General features: G+C 38.5%; 1 protein-coding gene across 4 annotated transcripts in view; it reads right to left on the reverse strand.

Annotated features, from left to right (window-relative positions):
* The window catches only part of Ulk2 (unc-51 like autophagy activating kinase 2), an 85,867-nt gene that overhangs the window by 42,354 nt on the left and 25,469 nt on the right, over positions 1–18,044 (reverse strand). For 3 of the 4 annotated variants that reach the window (XM_021175563.2, XM_029483193.1, XM_029483194.1), the window contains 6 exons: positions 17,719–17,820; positions 16,622–16,680; positions 14,749–14,831; positions 12,858–12,905; positions 11,447–11,535; positions 4,956–5,127 (listed from right to left, as the gene is read on the reverse strand). In XM_021175563.2, coding sequence (XP_021031222.1) covers positions 4,956–5,127; positions 11,447–11,535; positions 12,858–12,905; positions 14,749–14,831; positions 16,622–16,680; positions 17,719–17,820 — 553 coding nt within the window. The remainder of the gene's footprint in view (positions 1–4,955; positions 5,128–11,446; positions 11,536–12,857; positions 12,906–14,748; positions 14,832–16,621; positions 16,681–17,718; positions 17,821–18,044) is intronic. The other variant, XM_021175564.2, reaches the window with a different exon arrangement.

Consider the following 18,044-nt stretch of genomic DNA (forward strand, 5'->3'; position numbering starts at 1 on the left):
AACAAAAACAAAAAAAAACCTCCCCAAAATATCTCCAATAGCTTTTAGTAATTTTATTTAAGTCCTATTTGTATTGTACCATGAGACCACACTAGTATTTTGAAATTCCACAGAGAAAAGGAGACAATAAAGAACCTGTACTTATACAGGCAAAAAGAAGAGAAAAACTTACTAACACAGAAACATACAAGCTTGGGCCAGTCACTCTGGGAGGTAGGACAATCCTCCTGAGAATCTGCCTCAAAAAGGAAAAATGAACAAGAAAGAGAAAGAGGAAGGGAGGATGGTAAGAAAATAAAACTAAAGAAAAGAAAATCAGAAAGCTGATGGGTAAGATTAGGTCCTTTCTCATCTACTTGACCCAAGGAAATAGAATGATTAGCTCAGAAAAAAAACCAGTTTACATCACAGAACCCTAAAAGGCTTCAAATAACCAGCAATACCAGATACCTATAACTCTCGACATAGGGCTGAAAACAGGTTATCTGAATGTCTGTTTTAAAAAGTCTCGGGCTGGCAGGTTGACTCAGCAGGACCTAAGTTCAATCCCCAGGACCCACATGGGAGAAGGAGAGAACTGACTTCTGCACGTTGTCCTTTGGCCCTCACAAGTACATACACACGCTTTAATACCATAAAATAGGCCTTTGATCTACACTTGGGAAGTAAAGGAAGGCAGATTTCTGAGTTTAAGGCCAGTCTGGTCTACAGAACTAGTTCCAAGACAGATAGAGTTAAAGAAACCCTGTCTTGAAAAACAAATAAGGCCGGACATGGTGGCACACGCCTTTAATCCCAGCACTTGGGAGGCAGAGGCAGGAGAATTTCTGAGTTCAAGGCCAGCCTGGTCTACAGAGTGAGTTCCAGGACAGCTAGGGCTACACAGAGAAACCCTGTCTCAGAAAAAAAAAAAAAGATTAAAAAACTAATGAATAAACAAAATTTAAAAGTTAGAACACTTTAAAAGTAAATTTAAAAGTAAATAATAGCATAGTATACTGAGAATTTTTGATAAAGTTATAATATGTCCATTATAACTTTATGTACTTGAGAAAAAGGTGTCACTGTGACAAGATGGTTATATTTCATTATGGTAACCACTTTACTAGGCACATCTACCATACAAAATATTCTATACCTTAAATAGAACCATACATGGTGGCACACGCCTTTAGTCCCAGCACTTGGGAAGCAGAGGCAGGCAGATCTCTGTGAGTTCAAGGCCAGCCTGGACTTATAAAGCAAGTCCAGGACATGTAGGGCTGGTTACAGTGAGAAACCCTGTCTCCAAAAAACAAAAACCAACCAAACAAACTGTATATACCCATTAAATTTATTTTAAAATATACAAAGGAAAAAGCAGTTGAAGTCATCTCCATTTTACCATAGGTAGCAATGCCCAACCATACCTAAAGCTAAAGACTGGGTATTTATACTAGAGATACAGTTAAACTGAACTCTATACTATAGAATTCCACAAAGAATTGAAAATAAGAATACTACAGCAGAGCTGGGTGTGGTGGTGCACGCCTTAATCCCAGTACTTGGGAGGCAGATGCAGGCAGATTTCTGAGTTCGAGGCCAGCCTGGTCTACAAAGTGAGTTCCAGGACAGCCAGGGCTACACAGAGAAACCCTGCCTTGAAAAGCAAAGTATATGAGTGAGTTGCACTGAAACACAAAAAAAAAACCAACCTTAAAAAAAAAAAAAAAAAAAAAAAAAAAGATAATAATAAAATAAAGAGTACTACAGCAAAAATAATTGGCAAAGTTATTAAGTGAAATTGTATACTAACTCTTGAAACTATAGGCACTTATGATACACTAAAATACTATCAGTATTATTTTGTTTACACAGAAGACCATGTATGTCAGAGTAGCCCTTCACAAAGGAAATAGTCCAGTGAAATGCCACAGCCATATATATCCCCCAATATAGACACTGAAGTAAGATAGCTTCTTTCCTTTCTTTCTTTTTTTTTTGTATGTGATGTGTGTGTGTATGTATGTATGTGTATACACACACACACACACACACACACTTTATACCAGACTGGCCTTGAATTCAGAGAACCACCTGCCTCTGCCTCCAAAGCACTGAGATTAAAGGTGTGCATCACAGTATGCCTGGCTAAAAGATAGCTTTCAAACTGCTCATGGTGGTACACAATCCCAGCACTTGAGAGACAAAGGCAGGCAGAGCTCTGAGTTTGAGACCAGCCATGTCTAAAAATCCAAGTTCAAGATAGATAGCTAGGGCGACACAGAGCAACCCTGTCTCAAAGAATAAAACAAAATAAAAATCTTAATTGGCTTTATTTTCTACTGTAGAATTAGCCACTGCTTTGTTCTATAAAGCAGAGTAAGAATTCCATGGTGAGGTTGGTTTTATAGTTTTTTAGGGCTGAAGAAGGGAAAACAAAACAAGGAGCTAGCGGCTGTGTAAAAGCCATGTGCCTGGTAAAGTCTGGACGGGGTGGCAGAGCGCAGACAATAGTAACTAACTCCTTTGCACTGAGCTACTTCCTGTAATTCTTTCTATGGAAAGAGAACTGAATTACAACACCAATTGAAACTAGATTGTTGAGAAATTCAGCAGCTATCGTACTTCTGACTTTGTCAAAGACCAGATTCAGATTGGCGCTGTCTAACTTCAACATGAATGACTTCACTGTGATTGTTCACTGAGCCTTAGTCTACAGATTCCTGTCAAGATTTTCTATAATATTTAACATTTTCTGCTCAGCTTATTTATTTTTCAGAGTTTGAATTGTACAAGTTCTTTCATGGTGCAATACTTTGTTTTGTTGTATACTCATCATCAAGAGGACTTATGGGGCAGTTAAGAGCACTGATTACTACTGCAGAGGCCCCAATTATGTTCCTAGCATCCACATAGCTCACAACTATCATTTACTCCAGCTCCAGGTGATCTAGTGCCCTTTTCTTGCTTCTGTGGGTACCAGACATATACGTGGTACATACATATGTGTGCAGACAGAACATTCACACACATGAAATAAGAATCATTTAAAAAATAATAGAGTGTAAATTGTTTGAAAGGGACTGAAGGCGTGTGTCACCATGTCAGCTTATACCAATTAAGATTTTTAACTGGGTCTGCTGCTAACACTGATGACCTGGGTCCAATCCTCCAGACCCATAAGATAGAAGAAGGAAAATGAAATTATTGTTTTGATCTCTAGGAATGTAGGCACACACACTATTTGATCTACAAAATAATTACAGGTAAAGTTACATATGAAAAAAATTAAATTGTGAAAAGAAAATATCATTATACCATTGGCAGCACAACAAAGATCACAGGCACAACTTCTTGACACTGATAATTCAGAGACAAATCCAACACTCATATTTTAAAAGGTACCCACTTTGAAAAAACTCTGGCACCTGTACTCAGACACCTATAATAAATTTTCAATACTGAAAATGCTTAATCTAGTGTAAATCAGTAGGGAAATGGACAAACTGGGCTTTAGTTTTACTGTAAAACTGAAGCATTAAAATGAACTAGTCATAGCTGGGTACTAGCGGCACAAGTCTTTAATCTCAGTACAAGGGAGCCAGACAGAGGCAGGTAGATCTCTTTGAGTTGGAGGCCAGCCTGGTCTTACAGAGCAAGTTCCAGGAAAACCAAGACCACATAGAGAAATCCTGTCTTGAAAAACCAAACAACAAAACAAAACAAAACAAAACCAAAGAAGAAGAACTAGTCTATGATTAGACATGCATCTAAGTCCACAACAAAATAGGAACAAAAAGCTATCGAAATAAGCACTCTATAACATTTACTTCAACAGAAAAAAAGACAAAACTACTATGTTTTCTATGAATCCACATACAGTCTGAAGGATCAAAATATTTATAGGATGAATACAGATCCAAAGGACTAAGAAGAGCCAAAGGACTTTATATGTACTTGTATTTTCCTATCTTTAGAAAATTAGTTTAAAATAAATACAGGAAAATACTGGTATATGCATGCCATGGTGGGTGATTTGAGCTGTAATATTTTGTTTGAAATATTTTATATAACTTCTAAAGTTGTATTATTTTTAATAATGAGATAAGACCATGCACTACAGAGTGATATTTACAGGTCAACTCCCTGGTTTTACAGCACTGATTCTAAGTGAACACACACTTGTAGGGCTCTGTGCTTTCCTGTTCTTTTCAGTTGTTCAGGCTGGGAACTATGACCTGACAAACACAAACACAAGCCTTGTGCCTGGGAGATGCACCTAGTAAACTAAGTGGGTGACAGGCGACTGAGAAGACCTGCACCAACCTGTCCTGCACACAGCAGGACCAAAGCTCCAGCTCTCCTCAGCCTCTTACCTTCACAACCACAGCAAGGTTGTTTCCCCTGTCAATAGTTCTGCCTATCTCCTTTCTCTGGCTTTTCTGGTTCTCTTCACCATTCTACATATCCCTGGCTAAGTTTACTTAACCTGGATTCCCTCCCAAACTTACTCCCTACAGATCTAAAGGTAGGTATGGTGGTGCACACCCACAATAATCCCAGGACTCAAGAGGCTGACACAGGGAAAGTACAGTCTGATGTCTGCATGGGGAGACAAGCCTCTCACACCAACAGAAAGAAACCCCTCTGATTCTGAGGAGTGGATTTTCTCCTCCCCTAACGGGCTCTTCCTTTACATCATCCCTTTAAAGTAACTTGCTTATTCTGCTCATTTTTGATTTCTTTCTATGTGAACATAATGTGAGATTATTTCTTTAATCATTTTCATTACCTTCAGAATTCAAAAATACTATGCTAGAGAAAATCACTAAACATATTTCAGAAAAGTAGGTATATAATTCTAAGAATTCAAAACAACTAAATAAAGGTTCCCTGCACAACCAGTTGTAACATTGAAGTTTAAATTTAGTAAATTAAAAACTATAATGTGTACAAGTAGAAAAGATTCTCACATGAGTGGTCTGACGAGATGTTGTGTGGAACCAAAACAAAGTCATCCGTGTCACAAGAAGAGTTCTTGCTACTATTACTGGCAGAGTCTTTGGACACCTGTAGATAGTTGGGAGGACCCAACGGTGGGGAGGATAAGTTTTCTTCCTGAATATGTTGCATATCTGGAAGGGACTAAAATTAACAACATAAAATTAAAAATGTCCTAATAATCAAATACAAGTCAGAATAGTCTAAAGAATATTTCTTTTATAAAAATGGGAATAAACGCCCATCTAAGGTTTTACACATACACAAAAACTTTTCTGAAGATCTTTCTTTTAGAAAAGCAGTTTAAAATGTTTACAGAAAGACTTCTGAAACACTTCCAGAATGACTCTTAGAAACATAGCATTCATCACATGTACATATCCACCCCACCTGAAACTTTGGAGAAGCTAAGGTTTTTTTTTTTTTTTATCATTGAGACATCCCCAGTCCCAGCTCATGGCCTTGCAGTGCAACACTAAGTAACTATTTACTTAACGACTAAATATATAATGTCTAGTGACTTTAATCCCATACTATGCATTAAAAGTTTTAGACAGACTGAAGAAAACATTGCACACAGAAAAGCAAAAAACATGTTATGTAAAAGAATAGACATGTAACATGGGTAATGTCTGTTAGACTACAAAGTTTATGCTCACAGAAAGATTTAAACAACCTTACAAGTATGGATATGTTTCTTTTGTTTTTGTTATTAAAAGGAAGGCTGGGCAATGGAGGTGCACACCTTTAATCCCAGTACTCAGGAGGCAGAGGCAGGCGGATTTCTGAGTTTGAGGCCAGCCTGGTCTACAGAGTGAGTTCCAGGACAGCCAGGGCTACACAGAAAAACCCTGCCTCAAAAAACCAAAAGCAAAAAAAAAAAAAAAAAAAAAAAAAAAAAAAAGAAAAAGGGGGAAAAAAAAAAAAAAAAAAAAAAAAAAAAGAAGAAGAAGAAGGAGGAGGAGGAGGAGGAGGAAAAAGAAAAAGAAAAGAAAGAGGTGGTTGTTTGTGGCAGATAGGATAAGAAAGGAAGGAAGTATACAATTACATTTAAACAACAACTTAGGCATAAGCTGCTGTGTATCTTTTGGCATTTGACAAGCTCAAAGACTGGTGATAACTCTACTGAAATGCCTTGATTAATGGTTCTAAAACAATCAATTTTTTAAGTTGTGTTAGTCTCTACTGACCCTATTTAAATTGGTATTTCAGAAAAAGATAAAACTAAAAGCCCTACGTCATGCTCTTTAAATTCTGGCCTTAGACCCTCAATTCACTTTTCCCAAGTCTTTAAATATCACTTAAAATGAAATAAGTCTCAGAAGCACTTTACCACATCTGTTTATATGTGTATGTGTGTGCACATCTGGGCATGTGTGAAGGTATGTACAATGCATGTGTATCAAGAGATCAAAAGTCGATGATCTCTGATGTTCATCAAGAGTCATTCATCAGCTGTCCTGGAACTAACTATGTAGACAAGGCTGGCCTCAAACTTGCTGAGATCCATCTGCTTCTGCCTATACCTCTCAAGTACAGAAATTAAAAGCATGTGCCACTGACCCTGGTCTTGCTCTTTAAAAATTTATTTATTTTGATTTATGTGTATGCGTGTCTATGTGTGCACACTGTGTACATGTAGATCCTTACAGAAGCCAAAAGAGGGTGTAAGATCCTCTGGAGTTAGAGTTACAGGCAGTTGTAGTAAGCACCCAGCACGGGTGCTGACTAATGCAGATCCTTGGGGAGAGCAGAAGCTCTTACTCTGAACCATCTCTCTAGATCTCTCACCTTGTTTTTCTGAAACCAGATCTCTTGCTGGAACCTGTGGCAAACAGTCCCATGCCTTTTTGTGTGTTTCACATACAGAATGAGAAATCCCTCTGCCACTCTTGTGAACACTCTGGAGATAATAAAGTGAGGGGAAATGGAGGACTAACATTACAGTCATTGACTGTTCTGATCAGCTCTAATTCTAGCTGTATTCAGAATTCCATTTCACAACTAGATAAACCAAAACATAAAAGCTCAGAGGATTAGTAATTTTCCCAACATTATATAACTAAACGTTAATGAAACTGAAATGTGACCCGGGCTGGAGAGGTGGCTCAGCAGTTAAGAGCACTGACTGCTCTTCTGAAGGTCCTGAGTTCAAATCCCAGCAACCACATGGTGGCTCACAACCATCCGTAATGAGACCTGATCCTGATCCCACTTCTGCAGTGTTGGAAGACAGCTACAGCGTACTTAAGATAAGATATAATAATAAATACATCTTAAAAAAAAATGTGACCCAAGAGCCTTGCTCCATAATTTCTTGCCAGTGACTTAAATTCTAATTTCTTTCCCTGCTATTCAAAAGCACCTGCATCCACAACCACCTTGCTTTCCTTTCTTGTCTTGTTCAAAGCTTGATATTTCTCTTGCATCCAAAGCTGCTCTATATTCCATTTCCTAGGTTCTCACAACGTAGAACAGGTCCCAACATTGTACCCTCTCTATATTCTGGCTTTTGCATAAACTCCTTTCTTCCTCCCTCCCTCCCTTCCTTCCTTCCTTTTCCATCTCAAATCTCTGATAACTACCTCTTCTTTTTAAATTTTTTTTTTTTTAAGATTTATTTATTATATGCAAGTACACTGTAGCTGTCTTCAGACACTCCAGAAGAGGACGCCAGATCTCGTCGCGGATGGTTGTGAGCCACCATGTGGTTGCTGGGATTTGAACTCTGGACGTTCGGAAGAGCAGTCGGGTGCTCTTACCCACTGAGCCATCTCACCAGCCCTTAAATTTTTCTTTTCTTTTCTTTTCTTTTCTTTTCTTTTCTTTTCTTTTCTTTTCTTTTCTTTTCTTTTCCTTTTCTTTTCTTTTTCTTTTCTTTTCTTTTTCTTTTCTTTTCTTTTCTTTTCTAGACAGGTCTCAATGAGTAGCTCTGTTTGTCCTGGAACTCACTATGTAGACCAGGCTAACCTCGAACTCACAGAGATCAGCCTGCCTCTTCCTCCTGAGTTATGTGACTAAAGTTATGCACTACTATGTCCAGATTTTTGTTTTTTATTTTTTAACCACGTTTCTTTATTTTTAATTTTGATTTTGCAGGAGTAGGGATAGAACTGAGGGCCTCACGCATGCATGCCAAGCACTGTATATGGACTGCAGCTAGCCCTCCTTACTTGTAAGGATGTTTCCTGAAACCAGCAGTCTTCACTTCCTCCAATTCCTTACCTCACACATTCTGAACTTGGAAAGTAAGAAAGGCAGCAGGGAAAGCTACACAGGGTGACCACACAAACTGTTGAAAAGCTATACAGTGTGACAACACAAACTGTTGTGAAAAGCTACACTGTGTGACAACACAAACTGTTGAAAAGCTACACAGTGTGTCCACACAAACTGTTGTGAAAAGCTACACAGTGTGACAACACAAACTGTTGAAAAGCTACACAGTGTGACAATACAAACTGTTGTGAAAAGCTACACTGTGTGACCACACAAACTGTTGAAAAGCTACACAGGGTGACCATACAAACTGTTGTGAAAAGCTACACGGGGTGACAACACAAACTGTTGAAAAGCTCCATTAAAAGGGCAACTGAACAAGAGAGAGAATCTCTTAGATGTCCCATTCGAGTAGGATCTTCTTGGGAACATTTTCCCAGGTCCAGCTAGTAGGACACTCAGAGGCCACTCCAGCTCTGGTCTAAGGGGACAAGCTATACTGGAGTTGGCATTACCCACACGGTGCTGGTTTTTCAGGCATGCACATGAAGAGTGAATAATATAAGGAGGTTTGTGGAAAGGTTTAAGGAAGCTGCTGAGGCCCAGGAAATACATAGGTCAGCTTCCCTCCGTGGAGGTTAGTGGCTGTGAATGAAGCCTTTAAGGTAAAGTTCTAATCATAACATTTGAGACGAAGCCCAGATGACACCACCATGATGAAGAGATGGAAGTGTAGGTTGGGTCTGACATTTGTCTGGAAAGTTCCAGCCTCACTTTGGCCCCCATTTCCTCCATATTTATGGTCCTTTCTGAAAGGGACCATTATAGGTTGGAAGCACCAAACGTTTTTTTTTTTTTCATTTCACAGGGGCTCACCTGAGTCTTAAAAACTTTTGACTTTAGGACAGTGTTTGAACATTAAGACTACAGGGACTTTTAAATTGGGTGGAGTACATTTTGCATTAAGAGATGACCATAAGCCTATGATAGAATGTTATGGTTTGAATGTAAAATGTCCCCCACTGGCTAATGTTTCAACTTCTGGGAGGTTGTGGAACCTTTTGGAGACGTGGCCTAGCTGACATTGTAGGTCATGGGAGTAGCCTTATAGGCTATAGCTTGTCACAAGGCTATCTCTGCTTCCTGAACTGTGAGCAAATTCTTTCTTGCTGCCACAGTCTTAGACAATTCTTGCCATCATGTCTTCCCATCAGGATGAACTGTACCCCTTTAAACTGTGAGCAAGAATAAACTCTTCCTTCTTTACACTTCTGCCAGGCATCTCACCACAGCAGCAAGATAAGTAATTAATATATCTAGGGCTTGGTTCTCCCAATCCAAGTAGTCCAGACAAATACAGGAACATATATTCTTTCAAATTTATCAAATTTTCAAATTCACAGAAATATAATCCTTGTGAACATACCACTTTTTCTATTTTGTTTATATTGCAGGGTTGTATAAGAAATGGTGTTTTGTTGTTGCTGTTTTTAAACTTTTATTTACTCATTTATTTTTTAATTTTATCTGTATGAATATTTGCCTGCCTTCCTGCCTGCCTGTCTGTCTGTCTGATGCCCATGGAGGCCAGAAGCTGTAAGAACCACCAGAACTGGAGACACAGAACATGGAGTTTGTGCACTACATGCAGGTGCTGTAAACTGAACCCTTGTCCTCTGCAAGAGCAACCAGTGCTCTTATCCACTGAGACAACTCTCCAGCTCTTTTTTTTTTCTTTTTTTGGGCTGTGTGTGTGGTCATGTGTGCATGCAGGCATGCTTGTCTGTGTGTGCGCATTTGGAGGCTAAAGGTTAACTATGGATTCCTTCCTGCACCATTTATTACCATAGTTTTTGGATCAGGTTCTCTCTAAACCTAGAGCTCCCTGTTTCGGTTAGATTGGCTGTTCCAGGAGCCCTTGGGAATCTGTTTCTGAAACTGGACAGTGCTGGTGTTACAGGCCCGTGCCAGTACACACAGATCTTAGATGGATGTGGGAGGTCTGAGCTGAGGTCCTGATGCTCATTACTGTGGCCACGGAACCATCTTTCTAGCCCCCCCTTTTGATGATTTTAAAACTAAAACTCATTTTTCAGCAATAGGCTTTGTTCCACATCTATTTTAACTTTGGCTATTAGATTTCTCAAGAAAATAATAACAGTAGTTGTCACTGCCTGTAAATTTGATGAGTGTTAGTTAGCACAGGGCTTATGCTCAGTTATCTTAAAGGAAGTAAGCTGCATTCATTTCACATAGGAGAAACAAGCTCAAAAAGATAAAATCACCAAAGCACACACTCCATTACCATGCCAAATATGGGATACAGCAGCTCTCAATCTCCTCTTAAACTTTTAAGATGTCTCAACTGGCTAATAACACAGTTGCCTCCTTTTATGGCTGCCCTGTCTTTCTGCCAAAAGTCAAAAATGCAGTGCTTACTTGGATATTATGAAATACAACAGTGGACACAAGAGCCCCCACGGTGTCTTCAAATGTACAAAGTCTCGAGATTATAAGGCTTATACAGACTTAGAAGAAGTACTGGTGTAACAAAGAAAAGAGCTAGGTAAAACAGAGACTAGAGTGGGAAGAAGGAATGAACAGAGAATCAGAAGACCTTGAGGATGAAAAGGCAGTTCTTAAACTTGAGAGGACAAAGCCATGAAAGGATTAGCTGAAGAACTTCACAGTGAAGCCAGTAACACTCAGCTCCAAAGCTATTCCCCGACTCCTCAAACCTTATGGAATCTGAACCTTTACAGTGTACAGTAATTAACTAGTCACCATTTACCCACCCCTAGATTCTTTGTTTTGTGGATCACTAAATTCCCACATGGCACAAAAAGGTAATAATAATCTCTGTTTAAAAGAAAAGGGTTGGGGCTGGAGAGATGGCTCAGCGGTTAAGAGCATTGACTGTTCTTCCAGAGGACCTGAGTTCAATTCCCAGCAACCACATGGTGGTTCACAACCATCTTTAATAGAATCTGATGCCCTGTTCTGGTGTGTCTGAAGGCAGCAACTGTACTCACATACATAAAATCAATAAATAAATCTTAAAAAGGGAGGGGGGCCCTAGAGAAACTTACTGAAATTACACAGCTAAGAGAGCAAAAAGCCAAAGTCAGGACAATTTGATTCAACTCTGATGTCCTTTCTCCTAGACCTCAGCTGCACAGTAAACACACCCACTAGAAGAACAAAAGCCCTAACTCTAAAATCATTTTAATAAAACCCAACTTACTGGTGGAGAAGCAAAGCGACAAGATGGTGAGCTGCTGCAGGAGCTTCCAGGGACAGGGCCAGAATACACAGGCACTGGGACTGGGCAAGCTAGGGAAGAAAAACAGTAAAAGAACTGTCTCTCTATAGTGGGTTGTAAGATCTGTCTAACAGTACAAGCCGTCAAAACACCAACCTAGTTTTAACCAAAAAAAAAAAAAAATTGCATTTATCTATTCATTAGTGCTTCCATAGATAGAACAAAAAAATGCAACAAAATATTTAAGAAAATAAAAAAGAGCTGGATGGTGGCGCACGCCTTCAATCCCAGCAATCAGATAGCAGAGGCAGGCAGACCTCTGAGTTTGAGGCCAGCCTGGTCTACAGAGCAAGTTCCAAAACAGCCTGGACTACAAGGAGAAACCCTGTTGGGGATGGGGGAGGAAAAAAGAAAAATGACTGGGAAGATTGCTCAGCAGGTAAAGGTACTTGCAACCAAACCTGACCACCTGAGTTCAACCTCTGAACCCATATGGTAAAAGAGTGAACCAAGTTGTCCTTTAACTTCCACATGTGTGCATATGCACGGACACACACACACACAAAGTAAAATGCAAGAGCAGTTAAGAGGGTTAAGTATGGTCCCCAGGGCCCACATCAACTGCCTCATAACCACCCATAACTCCAGTTCCAAGGGATCCAACCCCTTCCTTTGGATTCCCTGGGCACCTGCATTCCTATCCACACACAGACACAAAGACACACTTAAAAATTACAAAGATAAATACTTTTAAATTTTAACTTAAAAAATGAAAAGTTAACCAGAAATGCAATAGTTGGGCTGGAGTGATGACTCTGTAAGCAAAGGTGCTTGCCACACCTGACGGTCTGAGTCCCATCACCAGGACTCATACGGTAGAAGGAAGAACTGACTCCTACAAGTTGTCCTCTGTATGTACACACACACACACACACACACACACACACACACACTCACACACAGCATAAAAATAACAAAATTTTAAAAATAAAAATGCAGCAGTTATTAAACATTTTTCCTTTTTTTTTTAAAGATTTATTTATTTATTATATGTAAGTACACTGTAGCTGTCTTCAGACACTCCAGAAGAGGGCATCAGATCTCATTACGGATGGTTGTGAGCCACCATGTGGTTGCTGGGAGTTGAACTCTGGACCTTCGGAAGAGCACTCGGGTGCTCTTACCCACTGAGCCATCTCACCAGCCCTAAACATTTTTTATTTGGGTATAGAAAGAAGAACTGTTGCTGCACAAATACAATCATAGGTACATAGGGAATATTTACAGAATTTCTGAGAAACATTAAAATTAATTTTGTGTTTCAAAATCTTATTTTTTATCTTTTAGCTTGCATACTCTCTGTAAGTAAAAATATGTAAAAATGTGAACTTACATTTTTTAACTGGAACTTGCTCAAGGAAAGGATGACTGAAAAATGCTTCTGTAATAGAACATGAGAACACAACCTTTAAAAAAGAAATTTACTGCCGGGCGTGGTGGCGCACGCCTTTAATCCCAGCACTCTGGAGGCAGAGGCAGGCGGATTTCTGAGTTCGAGGCCAGCCTGGTCTACAAAGTGAGTTCCAGGACAGCCAGAGAGCTATACAGAGAAACCCTGTCTCGAAAAAACCATAAAAAGAAAAAAAAAAAAAGAAATTTACTAAGGCTGGAGAAATGTCTTAGCCATTAAAGGCTAAGGCTCACAAGTAAAAGATATCAACTACTAGGTAAATTAACCAATGAGATCACAAAAGAGGCAAAGAGAAATACATCAGAACAAAAAAACAGATATAAAATAGCAACTTCAATCCATATGAATATCAGAAATGGTAAATATATGTTAATATTAACTATATATTTTTATTCTTTCAACCCTTCTAAAAAAGATATAAGAGTACTTAACATAATAGTTAATACACTGCCTTGTGTTTAAATAACATAGATGTACTCTGTGACAATTTTAGCACATTCGGAAGATGAAATGGAATTACAACAGAAATTTTTTATATTTAGTGGAATTCAACTACCATCTATACAAGGTAAATGTAATAAGATACCCATTATAATCCAAAGCAACCATTAAGAAAATAACTAATACATTTTAAGAATTCAAGTAGTAATTAGAAAATGTCATGATTAATAAATATCACCCACTGGCTAACATCTCCTAGATTTATCCTTAGCTTAGCTCTCTCCTGACATTCAGCGTTCTCTGACATCTGCATTAGCTATCTCATCATTATTGTAAATGTAACATGTCTAGTTCCAGCTCCTCTTCTGGTCCCCACAGTTCTCTCTATCCATAGTTTTCCTATTGCTGTAACTGACAGGTCACCCTTCCAGCTGCTCAGGTCAAAACCCATGGAGTCTACTTTAATCTGTTTCTTAACAAACTATTAGTGAACACTGAAATCCCTACCTCTAGAAAGGTCCAAGATCTCCACTACTTCATTCTTTACTTCTATTACCCCAACTTAAGCTACATTCTACTCTCAAGTGAATCAACAGCCAGCTTTTGACGTTCCTAGCATATAGTCTGTTCTAAAGAAATAGGCAGACCAGTACTTTCTAAAAGCATCAGAGCCTTCTAATGACTTCCACCATACTCTGTCTTCGAGTGGCCTCCTCACTGGATCTCAAGCTTCCATTCGTGCTCCCAGCTCAAAGCTTCCCTGTGGATTTTTCCCTCTGCCTGAAATCCCTGCCCCCAGCCACACCACACCCTTCAGGTTTATCTATTCTTTGTTCATGTGACAGTGGACTACCTTATTTAAATTTTTAGTTCCCTACTCCATATTGCGTCCTTCTATTTTTGCACAGTACCTGGCACTTTCTAACACAACATACAATTACAGTTTTTAAATCATTCATTACCTCTCTCTCCTCCTCTGCACTGTCTATCATTTGAGAACACAGATTTTCTTTACTATTCTATCCCACATTCCTGGCACATAATAAGCACTTGATGAACGTTTATTAAAGTAATGAAAGAAAAAGAGACAAACAAGCTGGGTGATGGTGGCCACACACCTTTAATCCCAGCACTCCTAAGGCAGAAGCAGGTGGATCTCTATGAGTTCAAGGCCAGCTTGGTCTACAGAGGGGGGTTCCAGGAACAGTCAGGGCTACATAGGGAAATACTGTCCCATAAAACAAAATTTAACAAAAACAAAAACAAACAAAAAGACAAACAAAAGCAAAGTGGATAAATCAAAAGCAATCTATATAAACTTTTCAGCAAATATAAAATAAGAAGATTCACAAAGCTTGACATTATTACTTACCAAAGTCCATTCTATCCTTTTGATTTCTCTGAAGCAAACCCAAAAGGAGATTAGCCAAGTAAGGTGATGCTTCTCTGGGAATACTGAAGTAAAGATAATGTAAGTGATGAGTTTATGTGTATTTAACATTACTTTTGCCTCCATTCTGATAAATAAAAAATGTTATATGCACTTTCACAAATATTCCATCTATAACAACAAGACCTGATAAAGCTTCATGCCTTCGAGTGATAACTACCAGCACAGCACATGGCCTTGCACATGTTGAACACTGTTGTTTACACATGTTCATTTGCTACAAGATAGAGCCTGAGGTTTAACACAGCTTGTATTAACAGCTGGTATAAAATTCTCAAGAAAAAACCTCCTCCAGTCCTGTCTAGAAACGAGCAAAGCTTAATTATAAATGCAATTGACATGGAATAATTTTAAAAGCCAGTATTAAAATAGGAAAACAACTGAAAAATGAGGAACAATAATATACATGCCATGAACTACTAACTAGTAAAAGATATTAGGGCAAATAAAAGTGAGCCAACCTCATTAATAAATAGAATAATATAAAATAAAAAGTTAATTGGGCCAGGTAGTGTAGGCACACGCCTTTAATCCCAGCACTCAGGAGGCAGAGGCAGGCTGATTTCTGAGTTCAAGGCCAGCTGGTCTACAGAGTGAGTTCCAGGACAGCCAGGGCTACACAGAGAAACCCCGTCTCGAAAAACCAAAAAAAGCCAAAAAAACAAAAATAAATAAATAAAAAATAAAAGGTGAATTGGTCTTCTTTCCTTTATGAGGAAAGGTATTCTCGTCACACTTTAGCATCAAACAGGAAAAAGAAAGTACACCTGTCTGTCAGTCCAACAATTATATTTTCAACAAAATTCTAAAAAAAAAAAAAGTACAGTGTGGTATGATCACATATGTCACTAAAGCTGTCTGTAGTAGGCCAAAAAATAAAAACAAAAAAACAAAAAAAAAAACTATGGGAACAAAAAAATTTAAATAAAATAGAACATCTAGTTTTATAAGACTTTATGTAGCTACCAAAAAGGATAAACACACTGAATAACATTTAAAATATAGAATTTTTAAAAAGCCAGGCATGGAAATACATGTCTATAAATTTGGCATTCAGGAGGCTGAATTGAGGTCACTCTGAAAGCCTGAGCTACCCAGAAAGAGCCAATCTAAAAAGAAGAAGAAAAGAAGAGGAAAGAAAAGAAAAGAAAGAAAATACTACTCAAAATGTAATTTATCTTAAACTGTATGTACACACACACACACTTTCTCTCTCAAGCATGTATAATGAACTCCCACAAAGAACATTTGGAAAAATACACAATAACTCTTATTGTTGCTACAGAATGTCCACAGTCTAGGTAGGAATTTACTTTCTGCTTTATGAACCTGTGTCTGTTTGCCTCCACAAGTTATACATACATACATACATACATACATACATACATACATACATATATGCATATATATATAAACATATGAATATTCTGTGATGCCTTCTCTTAAATTTACATTTTAAAAGTAAATAACATATGATACAGTACTAGCTAGGTATTTATGGTGTGTTAGCACCTTTCTAATTCCCTATTACAACATTTCTATAAATTGAAACTCATTAAGAGAAATGCACAAAACATGGCATTCAAATAAAAAAAAATCCACTGCATTCACAAATAGTAAACCCAGACCAGACAGGAATGATGGCTATACTCCTGTAATTTCACTTAAAGGTAACGTAGGAGGATTGTGGGCTTGAGTCTAAATAGGCTACAGAGAAAGACTCTTATCTAAATAAACATAAATAAAAAAATTAAAGTAAAACCTAGTGTAATTTAAGTAAAATTTAATTACATACCTAGGCATTAAGCTCCTGTTTTTTTCATAAAACATCCTTAGGTCCTGAGGACTATTAGCCTATTTAAGAAAAAGAAAAGTTAACTTTCTATACAGAGAGGAGCAGAACTTCCAAATCATGATTAACGTTCGTGTTCCTACTACAGAATATACGTGGATGCTGACGCTGAGTTCCATGGACAAATGGATTGCTGGGCATAAGACTTATAAAACCTCTGAGATAGTATGCAAATTCTGAGTATCTTCGTACAATATAACTTTTCTGACACCAGGCACTCAAAGGAGCCTAAAGCAGAAAAGCTGCTATTCTGGAGGTTATGTTACCTGGCCTACCCAATAAGTCCATCATTATTGTGTATAATGTAGGCGTGCTTTACCTTATGACTTTCAAGGGACTAAAGGGAGAAAACAAGTCTACTGCCAGTATTGTCTCTCCACAACAGCAGCACTGTTACAGGAAGAGGAGCTGGGATCAGTGAATCTGCCTCTACATACAAACCACACTGGGAATGCAAAGAAACTAGCTTGACTGCATTACTGATTTCTTTTTGTACCGTGCTGGGCAAATAATTTCACTCTATTATAATTTTCAGGTTAAAAAATTAATAAAACTATAAATAATTGCTTGACAATATAAACTTGAGATACTGGCATATCCTCTGAAGGCCAGCCTCTTAATAGGAAAAGATGAGGAAGACAGACACAGAATTTCAATATTCCCCCTCTTACCCACAGAGTGCCAGGAATGGAGATTTGGAGACAAGGTTTCTGTGCCCCTACCTCATCTGGATTCCACAACCCCCAAACCAAGCTAGCAGGAAGAGCTTTGGTTACCATTAATCATAAACTGCTAGCTCTGACTCTACTGCACTATCCTGGAAATCATCCGACAGACATCATGCCAGTCTTACTGTAAAGGGCAAGCAGAAGGAAGAGCAAACACCTTGGCTTCCCACAGCTTTAACTCTAACAACAGCAACTAAGTGGCAGAGAAGCCTAAAACCTACTGCTTCCAAAGTATTCCTTATTTCATAAATCAAAGGCAACTGCAAAATTTGAAGATGCTAGAACCAAGGACATAAAAAAAAGTCAGGCTACCTGAAAAGGTGGTTTTCCAACTAGGCATTGATAGATCACTGTTCCTATGCTCCATAAATCTGCCTTAGCATCATAATGTTGAGACATAATAACCTCAGGAGCCTGTTCACAAAAATCCAAGAGACATGAACTATGTTAGTTACAGCCTTAAAGTGCATACATTGATTCACTGTTAATGATCTGATCATACTAAATAAAAATGTTAACATACTGTGATATTAAACAATACTCCCTCCCCACCCCTGTCTCTCCCTCTTACTCCCTCCTCCTCCTCCTTCCTCCTCTTCCTCCTTCCTCCTCCTCCTCCTCCTCCTCCTCCTTCTTCT

This window comes from Mus caroli, chromosome 11, assembly GCF_900094665.2.
Source record: "Mus caroli chromosome 11, CAROLI_EIJ_v1.1, whole genome shotgun sequence".
In the NCBI taxonomy this organism is placed as follows: Eukaryota; Metazoa; Chordata; class Mammalia; order Rodentia; family Muridae; genus Mus; species Mus caroli.